Consider the following 18456-nt stretch of genomic DNA (forward strand, 5'->3'; position numbering starts at 1 on the left):
TATTTTCAATCTATGTAGCATCTCCACTGTAATGCATTACATGTCTAGGGAAATTGAATTTATTTATCTAGTGGGCCTATACATCAACAATAAACATGATTTGACAATCAAAACGAATGTTGGGTACTCAGCCTCTTGTTCTTGCTCAACTTTCTTTTAACGAAGCAAGGTCCTTCTTCCATGACTCAAGGGTAACAGTTAAGTTTGATCGCTGTGATTTTTAGCGTTCATCTGTTTTGACAGATATCCACGCCGTTCATCTGTTTTGACACGTATCCATGCCGTTCATCTGTTTTGACAGCTCCCCTAAAATGAGGCGTGTCCAAATCTCGGGTGGACCACACCACAACAAACAGTGGTTGTTGAATGACCACCATTAAAAGTTTCCTGGGGCCACAGAATGTTTATTGTTCAGCAATCGAATCCGAACCTTGTACAATCCGATCCGACTCGGTTTTCCTGACCGAGTTGGACTCGGATCGGTTCACACCAGCACATGTTCGGGTCTGACCGAGTCAGCTGACTTAGACTCGGTCTCGGTTCTGTCCGAGTTTGGGTTGAGCCAGGTTAAATCCGGACCTGGACGGGTTGGGCCAAATCCGAGTCGACTCGGTATGATGCCTGGCTCTAATCCAAACCAATCCACTGACACCACCATCGCATAGGCCAAAAACTCAGCCGAAACTTAAAACACATGCGGGCCTGAGAACAAGAGGCAATTTGAGAGACTTTCAGCCTTGAATTTTGTGGGGCCACCGTATTGTGTATATGCAATCCAGGCTGTCCAGACCTCTCATCTTCATCTGCCCTGGATCAAGGTTAAGGGTAAAAATTACTGTTGAAACTCACGTTGGCCCCTGTAAAGATCTAGGGCGAGAATTCCTTCATGCTTCATTCCCTCTGGTGTGGGCCATAACAGTTTTCGATCCTGCTGATTTTTTAAACATATAAGTAACCTGAGAGGAGGAATCTTATGGACGGGTTGGATATGGTACATACACGATGTGGACCCCACTTCTGTTCATTACCACCGTCTTACGGCCGCGCCGCTACCCCTGCATCGCGCTGGGAATAGTTCACAACGCCGTCTTACGGCCGCACCGCCAAACTACTTCTATAAATCCTTTTCTTTGGACGCGGGTTTCCTGCCAAAGCCTTTCGCAGGAAGTTCCTGCGCAAGGATGCTGCGTGGGACCCACCGAGATGTTTGTGTAAAATCCACCCCGTCCATTCGTTTTGAGAGATTATTTTAGGCCGTGATACCCAAAAATAGATTTATATAACACTCATATGAGCCACACGAGAGGAAATATTGGGTATTCAGTGAGAACCGTTGAATCATTATTTTGGCCATAAAAGTTCTATATCAAGCTATATTTTTGGTGTTTTCACTTCATCACATTCGGAATGACATTATAAACGGTTTGGATAGCGTATAAACATTAAGATGGAGTCCAGGAAGGTTTCAACGGTGGGAATTTCTTTTCCCAATTTTCCCTCTGGTGTGACCCACTTGAGTTTTGTATCCACCTAATTTTTGGTCCCACGTCTTAAAATGAGCTCTCAAAACCGATGGACGGAATGAATTTCTATCATACATTGCAGTGGGCCCCACCCAATATACTTGCGCAGGAACTTCCTGCGAAAGTTTCGCAGGAAATCCGCGTCCCTTTTCTTTCCCCTGCTCGGCCCGTTCAAAACCCTACGTAAAACCCTTGTGTTCTCTCTCTCTCTCTCTCTCTCTCTCTCTCTCAACCCACAGCTAGAAAAACAAAAACAGTAAATTCTCTATCGAGCAAAATGTCATTTGATGGCAGTTTCAGCTGCAAATCCGCACTTGAGAGGTTCCTCGCTCGTTGCCCCAACCTTCAATCCAATCCCAGACTTCTATCCGAGTTCCAGAAGGTGCGAAAGGAAATCAATTTTCCAATCTCTATTCACTTCTATTTGATTTTATGTGATTTTGGTCACCGACTTTGGCAACAACAGAACTCAAATCACTTTTCATTTGAATCACCGTCAGAAAACAAAAAAGAACGGAATTCACTTCGTGTTCAAACTGTGATCTCAAGAAAGCATTGCATTGGCTCTGGATTTTTATCATTACTTCAAAACAAAATAGGCTATTGCTTCATTGCAACTAAGGGAGACGGATAGAAGTCTCCGTTTGAACTGGATAGGCCATGAATTCACTTCCAGTTCCAAACTGCCGTCTCAAGTATACATTGCATTGGCTCCGGATTTTTATGTTCCATAACACTATGATTCATGCTCCACTATGAACTCTTCGTACCTTATTAGGGGTGCAAATTCCTACACAGGGACCAAGAGGTCCTGCCAATGAACAACGAAGATTGGTTGGTAAGGAAAATGCTGGCGTGACTATGCATAGGCATGGAGGGGCGTGCCTGCTGCTTATTGGGTGCACCACCTAATGTTTGCTCTTGACCCTGCACACCACACCAATCCAAAACCCAGGCGGGGTTCACTATAGGAAGCATTGTGAAATCCGTAAGGGAGGGAGTTTATGTTGCTGGGGTACATTCAAGTTTCAGATCTTCATCATTTTTGGGCTGATGTCTTAACATGAGTTAGACCAACATGTGTATGGAGTGGATGTCACAAAGTCATTTCTGTGGGCGGCCTCCCAGAGCCTCTGTTGCACAGGCTCCTTAATAAGACATAGTCTATGTGGGGCTACATGCAAAGAGGAGGAAGGTGGGCACATGAAATGCCAAAAAAAAAAAGCCCTTGGTCAAAGGGCCGGATACATTCCATTCTTCCTTTTGAAATCGAAGGTCTACGCCCTCTCTTTGACTAATTATAGTGGTAAATTTGGCCAAATGCTATTTGTGTAAATGATTTGGAACACTTAACCATGGGGCCTGGTCATACAAACTGAAAACTCAAGTGCATTGTAAATAATCTGGGTTGAGCATTTTGGCATATATGATTGCCTTTTTTCCTTTCCTCTTTCCCCTTTTGTCCTTTTAAGCAGACATCCTTTAACATCATCAGATAATTTCTGTGAATCTTTAAGAAAAGACTGTACTAGTACAGAAAATTGTGCATCCATGATTACAGTGGCGCAATATCCACAATTGCAATGATACAGTGGCCTAGTAACCACGGTGGACAATTTTTTTTTTGTTTTTTTTTGTTTTTTTTTCATTTTAAAAATTTCAAACTCTCGCTACCTTGAACATTACTGCCAGCTGGCCATTATACTTTGTAAACACTAATTGAAACCTTGATTCAATTTCATTTTTTCTGGCTTCACTCAGGGCGTTACGTTGACAGAAGAAGAAGTGGTGCATTTGTTAGCGGAGCCATTTCTGCACCCAGACTATACGATCCCAATGCTGGGCTGTTTCCGGCCTCTCAGCCAGAAGATCGTTGATGGAGCGGTGGCCTTGCTCAGTATTGTGCCTGATTTGAAATCGAACTCAGACGGAATTGGAGTGGAAATCAGCAAGGATGACATTAATGTCATTGAGTTCTATATCAGAAGGAAGAGGACATTGCGGCTTCATGAACTTGCATCATTAGCCTTTTGCCGGGCCCTCGACTTGGCACCCTTGCTATTTGGGTGAGTCTTTAGTTATTTATTTATTTATTTATTATTATAAATTGATTGGTGTAAGACTTCCTTTATTCAGTTTTAGTTTTTTTCCTGAATTGCATGGAACAATGTTATGAAGACAGCAAGTTAGGCAGTCCTGCTTAACATATTTTGATTGAGCTGAGAAGTCCATTAAAATGGAAGGAGTTAGATAAATTGACTCCTATGCTAATTTGTCCCCTGTCCCCTGTTGCTGTTAACATGCCTGGTTCATCATCAATGTTTCAGAAGACAAAATGCTGTCGCTTAGATATTACTGTTTTCAGTTTCCACGGTTGAGTTGGGTGTTTTGGATTGATGTCTTTGAACGGTTACTCCATGTGATTACCTTCTTCAACATTTCTGTGAGTGGAAAAATGCATTTGCTATTTTTTTCCGCTGGAACTCTGATTTATTGAGTCAGGAGCAAAACAAGGGAGAGGTATCCCCTGCACAAAGGGTAACAACAGCCTCTTTCCTTAGCTAAGGACACGAATACCTTGCCTTGCTAGTACAAAAGGAAAACGAGATGCTTTGCCTCGATGCTAGGTAATCTCATTGCACAGGAAGGCAAAGCACTATGGTCCTTTCCTTCCCTTATTCAATACATTATGTTTCCTATCCTCTTCAACAATAAGTGGGGCAAGTAGACGAATCATAGAAAATTCGGAGACCTTGATGAAGTGCTTTGAAATTTGCTTCCACCCTGCAATGCAAATGGAGGTGACAATGGAAAAATTTCCAGCCACTGCCAAAACCCCCTCAAATTCTTTGCAAGGGTTCAACTCACATTTGCTCTGCTTTAATTGTACAAAGAATACCTTCAATGTTCTAGCCACTGGCAAAACCCCGTTGGATTCCTTGCACAAGAAGCACATGTTGGGTTGGCGATTTCAATTTAATGCCTTTGCAAATGATCAAATGTGAGGATTTTATCAGCTGCCGCTGTCTAGTAAAATGCTGTAATGTGACTCATTTATCCCACGTCAAAGCAAAGGATGAAGATGCACGCGTGCGTGCTTCTGCGGTGGGCCTTATTTGATGGCCTGATCTGTAGGCTGCGATGGGCCTTTCGTTACTGATCGGATGTGGTCTTGCATCAGTTACTGCTGTCATGAGTAGGATTCATTCTTGAGTTTTTCTGCTGCAATTGGTGATGAAGGCCTAACTGTCAAATTTGTTACATTATCAATGGGCTCCAAACTGATGTGTGTTAATGCTGCTTGCACATCTGCACAAGTTGAGATTTTCGCTGGGTTGTCAATTGGCCATTGATCTTGGATCTATTGGCTCTGATTGTTGTTAAGGATGTGATTAACAATTTTGCCTCAACTTGAGCATAGACAAAGTTTGGCCATCTAGCTGTTGAGCTGTCCATCGTTGGCTCCTTCTATTCATTTTTTGATCCATCCTCCTTGGTCATCTTCTAATCCATCAGATTGTCCATCTGAGTTCTTTCGGATGTGCACCCATGTATCCTCCATTTGATTCATCTGTGGTTCTTTTTTAAATTATCATTTTTTATTTTTATCCATCAGTGGATGCATTTGTGGGCTTAAAACTTGATCCACCTGTTGGTTCGTTTCTGGAGGCAGCAACCAATCAAATTGCGGGTTCTTTGCGCTCATCATCTTGCACCATCACACTTTTGCCAGACACCTGTGCCTTTGAGTTCTTCAGCACTATGGAATAAGATCCAGTGTCATCTGTTTTTATTTGCTGGCTACCAACTTGGGGTCACTTTGTTTTCTCATCGACTTTTTGAACTTATCCCTGCCTTTGTCGAATTCTTGAATCATCTGTCTTGACATCTCAGTTGTTGTCTTACTACAATTCATTGATCCCTCATATGGCTTTTTACTACGATTTGCTATCTCTAGATAACTGATATGTTGTAGTAAGGAGGGGAATATGGATGGGGAGTATCACTAAGGAAGATATGTAGATAGTCCCAATCAGAAGTGGAATATTTGGGCAGTAACTGGGTCAGCTCCGATCAGAAGTCCAAGATAATGGATCGGCAACTTAATCTTCCACCCTAATGAAGACTTGAGCTTCAACATCCTTCCCTGGTTTGAGAAGGAGACTTGATGAGGTTTTACTAGATGGCTTAAGGGAGGTACTCACCCTCTTGATTTTATTTTTTTGAAAACATTGCGGGATTTAGCAGATGTTCGTATCACCATCACAAGATTTGAATATTGCAGGATATTTGACAACCTATGTTTCCTATTTGCTTCTATAATGAATCTCAAACATTTCTCATACAACTTTTGTATCACATCCTAAACACCTTCACCCGTTTTTATAGTGAATCCTGAGTAGAAAAAGATTTGATGAGGATAATGTGAAGAAGAGATGAGAATATTGAGAGAGAAGGAGGAGGAGAGTTTGGGAGAGATGATGTGTTGGGCTTGCATGCCCTAACACATAATATTTTATTATGAAAAAGCATATAGTACACTGCAGGGGAATAGGGAAGTGTGCACATGCACTTACACTAAAAGGACACACAATAAATACAATACACTAGCATTCTCTATACTCCCCCTCAAGTTGGAGCATAGATGTTGATCATGCCCAACTTGTCACGAACACGATGAAGAACATCTCGACTCAAGGATTTTGTAAGAACATCAGCAAGTTGATCCCTAGATCGAACAAAAGGAGTGACAATTTCCTTAGAAGCGACTTTCTCCTGAATAAAGTGACAGTCAACCTCAATATGCTTGGTTCGCTCGTGGAAAATTGGGTTACGAGCAATATGGATGGCCGCTTGATTGTCACAATGAAGAGGAATAGGACTCGAAGGAGGATAGTCAAGTTCTTCAAGAAGATTGCGAAGCCACACAAGTTCACATGTCGCATGAGCCATAGCACGATATTCAGCTTCAGCCGAGGACTGGGCAACAACTGGCTGCTTTTTGCTCTTCCAGGTTATAAGATTGCCACCTAGGAAGGTACAAAAGCCGGATACAAGTCGTCGATACATCTCGGGATCAGTAAGGAGAGGACCATCATCTGGTCGAAGCTTCTGTGAAGTATCCATGGGAGTGGTAGCAGGCTTGCACCCTAACATGCCGGTCTCCATGGGAATATCGAGTGCATATTTTCGTTGTGACAAGACCAATTTGGATGATGAGCGAGCAACTTCAATTCCGAGGAAGTAGCGAAGAGGACCAAGATCCTTGATTTCAAACTTGGTCTTCAAAAAATCTTTGACCTCCCTCATTCCAGCAGAATCACTACTGGACAAAACAATATCATCCACATAGACAATGAGAACCATGATGCCCGTCGATCAACGACATATAAAGAGAGAATGATCAGCATGACTACGAACAGAGCCAAACTCCAAGAGAGCCTGACTAAAATTTTCGAACCATGCACGTGGAGATTGTTTGAGTCCATAAAGAGCCTTCTTCAACCGACATACAAGTGCAGGGTTGTGAGAAGCAACAAAGCCAGGAGGTTGATGCATGTAAACTTCCTCTGTAAGATCCCCATGGAGAAATGCATTCTTAACATCAAGCTGAAACAAGGGCCATGATAAATTGATGGCCAAGGAGAGCACAACACGAATTGAATTAAACTTAGCCACTGGAGAAAATGTCTCGAAGTAATCCACACCATGAGTCTGGGTGTAACCTTTAGCAACAAGACGGGCTTTATAGCGATCAATTGAGCCATCTGGAAGAAACTTGATTGTATAAACCCATCGACAGCCAACAGGCTTATGGCCTATAGGAAGTGGCACAAGATCCCAGGTATGATTCTTCTCAAGAGCAGACATTTCTTCCGTCATCGCCTTTGTCCAATCAGGACTTTGAAGAGCATGTGAGAGAGATCTAGGAATAGTCTGTGATGAAAGGGAAGCTGCAAACGACTGAAAAGACGGTGAAAGATGATCATATGAAACGAAATTACTAATGGGGTGTTGAGTACAAGATCATGACCCTTTGCGCAAGGCAATGGGAAGATCTAAACTCGAGTTAGGAGAGTCACCTGAACCAACATCCAAAGTAAGCGGAAGGGTAGATGACTGAGCTTGTGAAGATTTATTTCGACGCTGATACACCCGCAGAGGCTTAGGCTCACCTATATCACCAACAGGATGCTGAATAGAGGGGAGAGGAGTTTTCTCATGATCACTAGTGGAAAGAGGATAAGAGTTATACTCTCCCTGACGCGCAAGAGGATCACAGAGGGATCGGCCTGGAGAGGAGAAAAAAGAAAGATCCTCAAAGAAGGTGACATCGACAGAGACATATTTCTTGCGAGTCAATGGGTCAAAGCATTTATAACCTTTCTGACTCCGAGTATACCCTATAAAGACACATTTAATCGCCCTGGGACTAAGTTTATCATTACTCCCATCCAAAATTTGAACAAAGCATGTACAACAAAAAACTTTAGGTGGTAGAGGAAATGGATGATCATGAGGATACAAAATAGTAAATGAAGATTTATAAGACAGAATACGTGAGGGTATACGATTAATAAGAAAAGTAGCAGTTAAAAGAACATCACCCCAAAAATGTTTGGGTAGATGCATACCAAGTAGAAGGGTGCGAGCAACTTCAAGAAGATGACGATTCTTTCGTTCTGCAATACCATTTTGTTGAGGAGTGCGAGCACATGATGTCCTAGATAAAATACCACGTTCCTGCAAGAAGGACAAAAAGGCAATAGACATGTATGCTCCCCCATTATCAGAATGGAGGGATTTGATGGAACAATGAAATTGAGTGCACACTTCATGATAAAACACTTTAAACGCATCAAACACTTCACTTTTAGATTTCAAAAGATAAATCCAAGTCATGCGGGAATAATCATCAATAAAGGTAACAAAATATCTAAATCCAAAAGTCGAGGTAACCGGAGCTGGTCCCCAAACATCCGAGTGAACCAGAAGAAAAGGTTGAGATTTCCTCCCAGAAGAGCTAGGAGGAAACGTAGCACGATGATGTTTAGACAATTCACAAATATCACAGCATAATGGTTTAGTGACAGGTAAGGAGGGAAATAAAAGTCTCAATCTAGCAATGGATGGGTGGCCTAAGCGGCAATGCCACCGAGTCATGGACTCTTGATCTAGAGAAAGGGTACTAGAAGCTGCAACAGGTGTATCATCGAGAAGATAAACGCCTCCTCGCTCATGCCCCTCACCAATCACTTTCTTCGTCTGTAGGTCCTGAAACAAACAATAAGAAGGAAAGAAGGTGATGGAACAATTGAGTGATTTAGTAAGAGAGCTAACAGACAATAAGTTTAATAGAAAACGAGGCACATGCAATATGGAGGACAAAGACAAGGAAGAAGAGAGAGGGATGGAACCAATCCCAGAGATGGGAGATTGGGTTCCATCTGCGACTGTGACATACTGAGTGGGAGAAGAAGAAGAATAAGAAGAAAAGAATTGCAACTTACTAGTCATATGGGAGGAAGCTCCAGAGTCAATGACCCAGGAGGTAGGAGAGGATGACGCAAGAAGGGCGGTACCTGACTGAGCCGAAGCTGCGTGAGAAGGCTCAGGAATATCCCGAATGTGAAGCCGCATAAGGGCATCATATGCCGCCCGAGAAATAATAAGAGACTCCCCTGAAGTAGACTGCTCAGCTGTCGGGGTGGAAGACTGTGTCTCAGAAGCAACAGTGGAAGCAACAGAAGCAGCGGCATACGTAGGACGACCATGTAGCTGCCAGCAATAATCAATAGTGTGATTAGTTCCACCGCAATGTGAAAAAATGCGGGAACCATCACGTCCTCGTCCATGTCCACCACGACTACGAAGACTACGGCCGCTGCGACTGCGATCTAGATCGTGGCCTCTACCACGACCACCAAAACCAGAAATGCGCCTTAAGCTTAAGGATGGTACCCGAAGACCAAGGGAGGACTGATCGCCAACAAGATGTGCCGAACGCTCAGGTGGCACAAATGAATGAGAATGAAGAGTAGATATCATAGCACGCTGACACATGGCATAGACTGTCGTCAATGGGGGAAGAGGATCCTGCATAACAACCTGATCGCGAACGTGAAGATAATCAGAACTCAACCCAGCGAGGAACTGCATGATACGAGTATCATCCCGTTGCTTATGAGCATGTTCATGATCCTCTTTACATTTGGAAGGAAGAGGCTGATACATATCCAACTCATCCCACATACCCCGAAGCATCGAATAGTAGTCTTTTAAGGATCTGGAGTTTTGTTGAAACCGACCAATTTCTTGAATAAGCTGGAATACCCGTGAAAAATTCTGAGATTCCGAGAACATATCATGAAACGTATCCCAAATGCCTTTAGCCGAGGATAAAAACATCACTGAGTGGCTAATCGAGGAATCCATGCTATTCAACAACCATGCAATAACTTGATAATTCTCCTTTGTCCAAGACTTGTAGGTAACATCTGTAGAGCTTGGGGAATCATCCAAAATATACGACAACTTGTCACGGGCTCCTAAAAATACTTTTATAGATTGTGCCCATTGAAGATAGTTGTCACCATTCAACTTAATGGAGATAATCTGCAAGGGGTTAGATTCATGAGACCCTATGCCAAGAGATGAGGGCCCTTTGTCAGCCATAATAGAGTCCAACAGAAATAAACCTATGCCAAGAGACCCCCTATGCCAAGAAAGATTGATTCAAACAACTCTATCTCACTCAATCCTTCAACATAACAAGAGATAAACCTCAAACAAATATCAATCATCCAAAATACCATGAAACGCAGTCAAATAGGGCCTGACCGAGTGAAAAACGGCCCAGCTGCACGCCCATTTGAGGTTAAAAACCTCTCAAACATTGATCTTAAGTAAAAAATCCACCATGGATAGCTTGGGAGGAAGATTTCGGTCCATCTTGAGCAAAGAAACCGAAGAAAAGCTTACCGATTTGAGGTAGATCGAAGAAAAACCGAATCTGGAACCGATTTTCGAATTTCTCTATTTCGCCCAAAATACCATGAAATGAGGTCCAATAAATTCTGAAAAAATCATGACAAATCTTCTAAAATCAAGATCTATCAAACCCCTAAACTTTTAGCTTAAACAGAGCCCATGCGTCCGTACAACGCTGACGTCAGCCGTACGGCTGCTGACGTCAGCAAGGTGACGTGTCGCCTCTCAACCTGTTGGATGCGGAATGCCTTGAACTTGCTCTGATACCAAGTAGAAAAAGATTTGATGAGGATAATGTGAAGAAGAGATGAGAATATTGAGAGAGGAGGAGGAGAGTTTGGGAGAGATGATGTGTTGGGCTTGCATGCCCTAACACATAATATTTTATTATGAAAAAGCATATAGTACACTGCAGGGGAATAGGGAAGTGTGCACATGCACTTACACTAAAAGGACACACAATAAATACAATACACTAGCATTCTCTATATCCTGAACATTTGATGTGCTTCTCAGTTTTTTCCTATACATATCTCCATACATTTCCTAATATGTTTTTCATATATTTCTTGTTCGCTTCCCAGTTTCCTGTTTCCCATGTTTTTGGCAGTCTGCACTGAGATTCTGCTTCCTGAATTTGTTTCCCCACTCGGGTGACTACGATTTAGGATATGTTATGCTGTGGTAATTCAACGACTGATTTTTTTTTTTTTTTTTTTTTTTTTTTTTTTTGCATATTAAGTAAATTCGGCCACCACTAAATTGTGAGTACACAGGAAGGACATTGGTTTGGAGAGAGAACAATGCCACCGACTTTAATTGCTTTTTTCATCTTATAATTGCTGGCTTCCATCGAACTTGACAGAGCACTTTACAGGCTCTCCAATGCTGCTTGAGTAATGCTTGAAAATCCTTATTCAGGGCCATTGTTTGATTTCCAACATTGGTTTGAAAACCGGTGTTGTATTTTGTATGTTCTTTTTTCCGTATTGAATATCTGGTGTAGAAGCTGCACGATCGTGCTGTTCAAATAGATGATCTTTGATCAAAACTCAAAAGTAATATTTATTGCTCAAACATGAAATCGCCAAGCTTGTTGGAATTTTTTCGAGGGTTGGTTGTGACAGTTTTCTGATATGAGGTTTGTCAAGCACTTATATAATACTCGATATTGTCTGGTTGCTTGGTGCAGGTCCGTATTGAGTTATTTCAGTTTCGCTCCACCTCCTTTCCAGCGCCTTTTGGTGACAGATTCAGCATCACAGCTTTCAGAAAAGGTTTTACTTCATTGCTTCTTCAGCTTTACATTTGGTTTAAGAGTTTCATTCTGGGAAAGGAGCTTTCTTACGTTATTTCAATTGTCCCACACCTTTGATTAAACAATGTATAAGTGCCTCTTTAGTGAGATCACTCACTTAAGGTTTTTAACTTCTGACAATTAGTTCCTTATGGTTGTCTATAGGTTCCGTTCTTTTAACACGAGATACTACAAAGCAAAAACAAATTTAAAAAGAAGAGGTTGGGGGTGTACCTGTATTTTAGGTTCACATATTTAACATTTTATCCTAGAGTTCTTCCTTGACCTAGCAGTCCTTGTGTGTTTAGGTAGAAATTGCACCAGTCCTTGACATGGAGTTCTACCTGTTTTTGTTGTAAAGCCTATTCAGTTATATGTGCTTCAGTGAATGGTAGAATTCTTCATGGAACCCATTTTATCAATGTACTGTAGTTTAATGACAAAATTGTTAGTTTTTTTTTTTTCATACTCCTTGAATTTTCTCATTGCATGAATATTCTATAAGCGTGTTTACCAGCAAGTTTAAGATGATTTGACATCAAATGCGTTGATTTTAAGATCCATTTTTATGAGGAAATTTTCTTTTTCTTTTTCTTCTGGTAGGAGATGGTATCATGGTTTCATCCTTGAACAATGTATAACTGCTTATTTTTAATTTCAGGATCTCGCTTATCTATTGGATGCCATTCGAGTATCCTATCGTATTCTTCTAATGGAGCCCAAAGTCTTTTCTGAACTTTGGGACTGGTCTTGTTTCTTGGACCTAGTGCAGCAGTGTGCAAATGTTGAGCAACACGACGATTTGGAGTTCATAAAAAATATTCAGGACATAAGATGGTGTGGGATACAGATATTGTCTATTATACTGCGAATGAGTGACAGGGCCACTGAGAATTTTGGTCTTGGAGCAGAAAAAGCTCTTTTATGCTTCCTCCGGTTGGTTTCATTTTCTTTCTTCTAAAATATAAGTTACTTTTGTAACTCTTATGTATGTTTACAGGCATCTTTAATATCTATCAAACTTTGATATTTTCAGTTGGGAGGAGTACTGTCAGGATGTGTCATTAGAAAAGGCTGGATGGTATCTTGAAGCAACTGAACTGGACAAAGAAGAGTTTCTTGATGGAACAATCAATTTCAGACAGGACGACTGTCTCCAGTCTTTTATTGATAGGTCTTCTGTTATTTCCCCATTGGATTCCAATGAGAATGAGTCAGTAAGGAAGAATCGCCGGAAGGCCACATGGTACACATGATGAATTGGTTTCTGTTGAATAATTACAGTAACTGGTGGTTATTTTTAAATCTATTTCCTATACATTTACAGTTCCACAGGTTTGAGCCTGTAGCACAATTGTAGATAGGGCGTGTTTCAACATTGAGGTCTTGGGTTCGAGCCCAGTTTACCGATTTTAAAAAAAAACAATTTCTCCATTTTTTCCTGTTCATGTTCATATGCCATTTCTTATTTTCAGTGATGTAAAATCTGTGGAGAGCCCCTTCTTCCTGACATCAGCTATGAAGAAGAGCTTTGAGATGGTGTTGTTGGCAGTGAGTCAAAAATGGCCCATTCTTCTTCATGGTCCTACAGGTTCTGGGAAGACGGCTCTGATCAACAAGTTAGCGCAAGTTAGTGGAAATCAAGGTACTATTTTAGTTTTGATGCAATTGGATATTTATTTCTGGGTATATTTAATGCATCCTTTTATGTCATATAGAGCACCTTTTGCAGGGGTAGTTAACATTATCGTGAAGCAACTCAATTGTTAATTTTGTACTTCTCTGTTCGTCGAAGTTAAAAATCATTTGAGATGGTTAGCAAGTTAAATCACTTAAATAAATTAAAAAAAAGAAAAAAAAAAGAAAAAAAAAGAAATGACGATTTCTATTAGTAGTAAAGTGGAAGCAACATCAAAACAAGGAACGAGTTCCCAATACAAAGAGAATCTGGAGACGCCTCCTTTAGGCAGTTAAATCATTGTAGAGCAAACTTCAAAAACTTGAGTTTAAAATGATGGCCACTGCTACTAAAACTGAGTTTCATTTTTCACGAGGTGTCTTCATCGATCATTGAAGAGGTTTCTTTGTTTTTTTTTCGTTCTTTCCTTTTTATTTATTTTTTAAAGAATTGTCAAGATATTTTTTTGATCAATTAACCAAAATAGAAGGATTGAATTGTGATAATGACTGGCCATTATGCTCAAATATGGAGCAGCCTCCTCCTCTACAATGTAGAGAAATATCTTGTATATTGCATCCCTACTGGCTAAGTAAATGAGATGGCTGAGTGCATCAGGAAAGAGGCAAAAGATGTTTTAGGAGTATCTTGATGGAAAAACCAATTATATAAGGAAACTTGGTGGTGGAATGATGATGTACATAATGCTATTGACGAGAAACGTTCATGTTTCAACGCACCGCAAGGTACTAGAAATGATGAAATTGTGAACAATATAGAAACACCAAAAAGATTGCTAAGAAAGTAGCAAGGTTAAACTTAAAGCTTATAATGATCTTTACAATGGTTGGGGGACAAGAGAAGGTGAGAAAGATGTCTACAAACTTGCAAAAATGAGGGAAGGGGTAGGGACCTAGTCACCTAGATCATGTGAGATGCATTAAGAGTGATAACCATAGGGTAAAGTAAAGGAGAGTGAGATCAGTGAAAGGAGAAGAAGCTATTTTTAGAACTTGTTAATGACAACCACTATGAGAGCATAGGGCTAGAAGGAACCATAAACTCAAATGACATTAGTGACCATAAATACTTACATAGGATTGTGATATTTGAAGTGAAAGAAGCTTTGAGAAAGATGAAAACAGGAAAGGCCCTAGGACCAGACAACATACCAATAGAGGTTTGGAAGTTTATGGGAGATATTAGGTTATTTTGATTGACCATGTTGTCCAACAAGATTGGAAGATTGAAGAATGCCAGATGAATGGAGGAAAAGTATCATGGTAGCCATTTATAATTAGGAAGGAGACGCATAGAGATGCACAATCTATCATGGGATTAAGCTTATGAGCCATACCATTGAACTTTAGGAGAGATTGATTGAGCAAAGAATAAGGCATGAGACAAATGTATTAGAAAATCAGTTTGGTTTCATGCTGGGGAGGTCTACATTTCTATTTTCCAAACAATTGATGGAGAAATATAGGGGAGTAACATGGTCTTTATTTACTTTGGAAAGCATGCGATAGGGTCCTTAGAGAATTAATTTTGCGGGTGTTGGGAATGGAGTTTGAAAAAGATATATTGACATGATTAAGGATATGTATGGGGGAAAAAAATGTGAGAACCACTATTGAGACATTTGAGTTCCCAATTATTGTTGGCTTGCACCACATGTCGGCATTCAGCCCGCATGTTTTTGCATTGATTATGGATGAGTTAATGAGACATTTGTAGGAAGAGATCCCATGGTGAGTTTTTAGATGACATACTCTCAATTGGTAAGACAAGGGAGGGTGTAAGCACAAAGCTAGATTTATGTAGGGGTGCTTTAGAATCTAAAAGATTTAAAATTAGTTGGACTAAAACAGAGTGTATGGAGTGCAATTTAGGGGTAATTTGATATGCATTGGCAATAATCATGGACACCATGTGAATTGCAATTAGTAGTTGTCTTTGGTAGCTTGTAATCAGAATCCCTTGGAATGTGGCAATCCGGTAATCGGAGTAGCTTGTATTTTTTATTTTTTATTTTTTGGGGGGGGGGAGAGAGAGAGAGAGAGAGAGAGAGAGAGAGAGAGAGAGAGAGGGGTCTGATTCACATCAATTTACACCGATTCACGCTCCCAAATAACCCCTTAGTAACAAGAGGAGTGAACATGAGGAATTAGTTAGTATTTACTGACCAAGAAGTTTACCAAATGACCACTTTCGATACCTTGGGTCAATAATTCATGGGAGTGGAGAGATTGAGAAGGATGTTACCCATAGAATTTAAGATAGGTGAAAGAAATGGAAATATGCTTTTGGAGTTCTATGTGATTGTCGTGTATTGTTCAAACTGAAAGGGAAATTTTTATAGGATAGCTATAAAGACCAACCATGCTTGATAAGATAGAATGTTGGGCATATACGGAACATGTTCATAGGATGACTATAACTGAAATGAGGATGTTGAGATGGATGAGTGGCCAGACAAGGATAGAATTTGAAATGAATGAATTCAAGGGAGCTTAGGAGTAGCACCAATAGGTAACAAGAGAAGGGAACGTAGACTTAGATGGTTTTGGTCATGTGCAACGAAGACCAAGAACCATGCCGGTTAGGAGTGAGTCGGTAGAAGTTGAAGTCTCTAAAAGGGCAAGGGGAAGGCCCAAAAGGACATGGATTGGGGTAGTAAGAGAAGATTTGATGACCCATGGCCTAATTGAAGGTACCACCCTTGATAGAGAGTGGAATGGCAGCACATGATTCATGTAGCCGCCTCCAGTTAATTGGGATAAGGCTTAGATGATGATGATGATAGTTGTGTCCCTACAGGGGGTTGTTAATTTGTCTACCTACTTTCCAGTGTACAACAAAAAGTAAGCGTTCTTTTAGAAATGATAAAGTGTTTTTTTTTTTTTTTTTTGTTGTTGAAGGGTAAAAAATTTAATTTATTAGAAAACTGCATGGCAAAAGCCATAACAACAAAAAATACAATGAAAATCATCAACTTTACACCCCCTATCTCATTTTATCCTAACTGATGTCTACATGGGAACGAGCAAAAACCCACTCTAGAACATTGCATTTAGACATTCAAGATACTTCTATCTAATGCCTTGCCTTGTTGCAAAAACACCGAGTGTTGTGTTCCTTCTAAACATTCCAGAAAAATGCAAGAACGCATAGACGCCATAGAAACACCCATTCCCCATTCGATTGGAGCCCATGACATGCCAAGAGCATTTGATCCACAGACTGAGGCATCACCCAAACAACTCCAAATGTCTCGAATAAAAGGGAACATATTTGGCGCGTATGAACAATGCAAAAATAAGTGATCTATTGATTCCACATTGTTCATACATAGGAGACAAATATTGGGTAGAACCATTGCCCTCTTTTGAAGATTGTCGATGGTTAGAATTCTCTTTCTACCTAGTAGCCAAGTGAAAGATGCTACCTTAGGTGGGGCCCCATAGAACCAAAAGTTGTGGAAGAATTCATGATTTGATTGGACGTCCGAAGCTCTAATTTTATAATATAATGACTTGACAAAGAATTTTCCTGAGGGAGATGCATTCGAAGATAGGGAGTCCCTAGAAGATGGAGGTGGTGTAATATTTTGGAGCCTCCCTAATAATCTAATAAAGTCTTATGCTTCTTCATTGGTTAAGTCCCTTCGGCACAACGAGCACCAAATTCCCCTCCCCCCCTTCTCTTAAAAAGCAAGAGGCCACCATAATATTTTTCAAAGGCGATAAGTTTGCTAGAGAGGGAAAATCCACCTCCAATAATCTATCCCCACACCAGGAATCCATCCAAAACCAAATTTGGGATCCATCACTAAGGGAGAAAGCTAGGCTATGCCGAACAAGAGAAGCAACCGACATCATAGCCTTCCAAATTCTAGAGGCTCTGTAATACGAAGATTTTTTTTTTTTTTTTTGGTGTCTCAACCCTCTTCTAGAGCAATATTCATGGATTCTAGATTCTTGAATCTCCATTGCCACTTGTAGAGCGATAATCATGGATTCTAGATTCCCTATACCCACACCTCCTTCATGAAGGGCTTTGCAAACCTCGTCCCACCTGAATAGATGGAATTTATGTTTGTCTTCAAGGCCATGCCATAGGAAATCCCTACGAATCTTGTCTAGTGTATCCAAAACCGATTTTGGGCATTTGTAAAGGGACATGAAATATATGGGCAGGTTAGACAAAGCCGCTGTAATGAGAGTGATACGCCTTGCCAAGGATAGATGTTTTCCTTTCCACTTGGACAACTTCCATTGGAATCTTTCTATGACCTTGCTCCATAAATGCTTCGGCAGTTTCCCTATGCACAAGGGTAATCTCAAATAAGTGGATGGAAAGGAGCCGACTTTGCACCCAAACACGTTTGCAAACCTCGCGACTTCTTCTTTAGGTAGCCCAATCCCAAGCATCTCACTTTTCACCTCATTAATCTTAAGACTTGAAACTTATTCAAAACAACCCAATATTTTCCTTAAGTTGTTTATCATGCCTTCCTCTGCGTCACATAACAATAATGTGTCATCCGCAAACTGAAGATGAGAGATTTTGCCCTCCCTCTTGTGCAATGAAACCCGGATATAAGACCTTCCTCCTGGCCTTAAGCTAGCATAGCGCTTAAAGCTTCTGCAATCACAATAAATAAGAACGGAGAAAGTGGGTCCCCTTGCCTTAGGCCCCGAGAAGCTTTAAAAAAGTCTTTTGGTGACCCATTAACCAAAATTGAGAAGGAAGTGGATGATAAACATTCGAGCATCCAGCTGATCCATTTGTTGCTGCAACCCAATCTTCGCAGCAAGTACTCCAAGAATGTCCAATCTACATGATCATGCATCTTTTCAATGTCTGGTTTGCATACCACTCCGTTTCTACCTTGTGCCTTGAATCAATGCATTTATGAGCAATTAATGCCGTGTCCAAAATTTGTCTATTTACAGCAAAAGCAC

The 18456-nt window shown here is 40.8% G+C and overlaps 1 protein-coding gene across 4 annotated transcripts in view; it reads left to right on the plus strand.

Annotated features, from left to right (window-relative positions):
• Nucleotides 1–1706: 1706 nt before the first annotated feature.
• LOC131225561 (midasin) overlaps nucleotides 1707–18456 on the plus strand; it is a 135122-nt gene continuing 118372 nt past the window's right edge. For all 4 annotated transcript variants that reach the window (XM_058221106.1, XM_058221108.1, XM_058221109.1 and 1 more), the window contains exons 1-6: nucleotides 1707–1905; nucleotides 3285–3589; nucleotides 11707–11791; nucleotides 12473–12747; nucleotides 12848–13057; nucleotides 13287–13456. In XM_058221106.1, the coding sequence (XP_058077089.1) occupies nucleotides 1801–1905; nucleotides 3285–3589; nucleotides 11707–11791; nucleotides 12473–12747; nucleotides 12848–13057; nucleotides 13287–13456 (1150 nt within the window). In that variant the 5' untranslated portion in view covers nucleotides 1707–1800. The remainder of the gene's footprint in view (nucleotides 1906–3284; nucleotides 3590–11706; nucleotides 11792–12472; nucleotides 12748–12847; nucleotides 13058–13286; nucleotides 13457–18456) is intronic.

This window comes from Magnolia sinica, chromosome 14, assembly GCF_029962835.1.
Source record: "Magnolia sinica isolate HGM2019 chromosome 14, MsV1, whole genome shotgun sequence".
Lineage (NCBI taxonomy): Eukaryota > Viridiplantae > Streptophyta > Magnoliopsida > Magnoliales > Magnoliaceae > Magnolia > Magnolia sinica.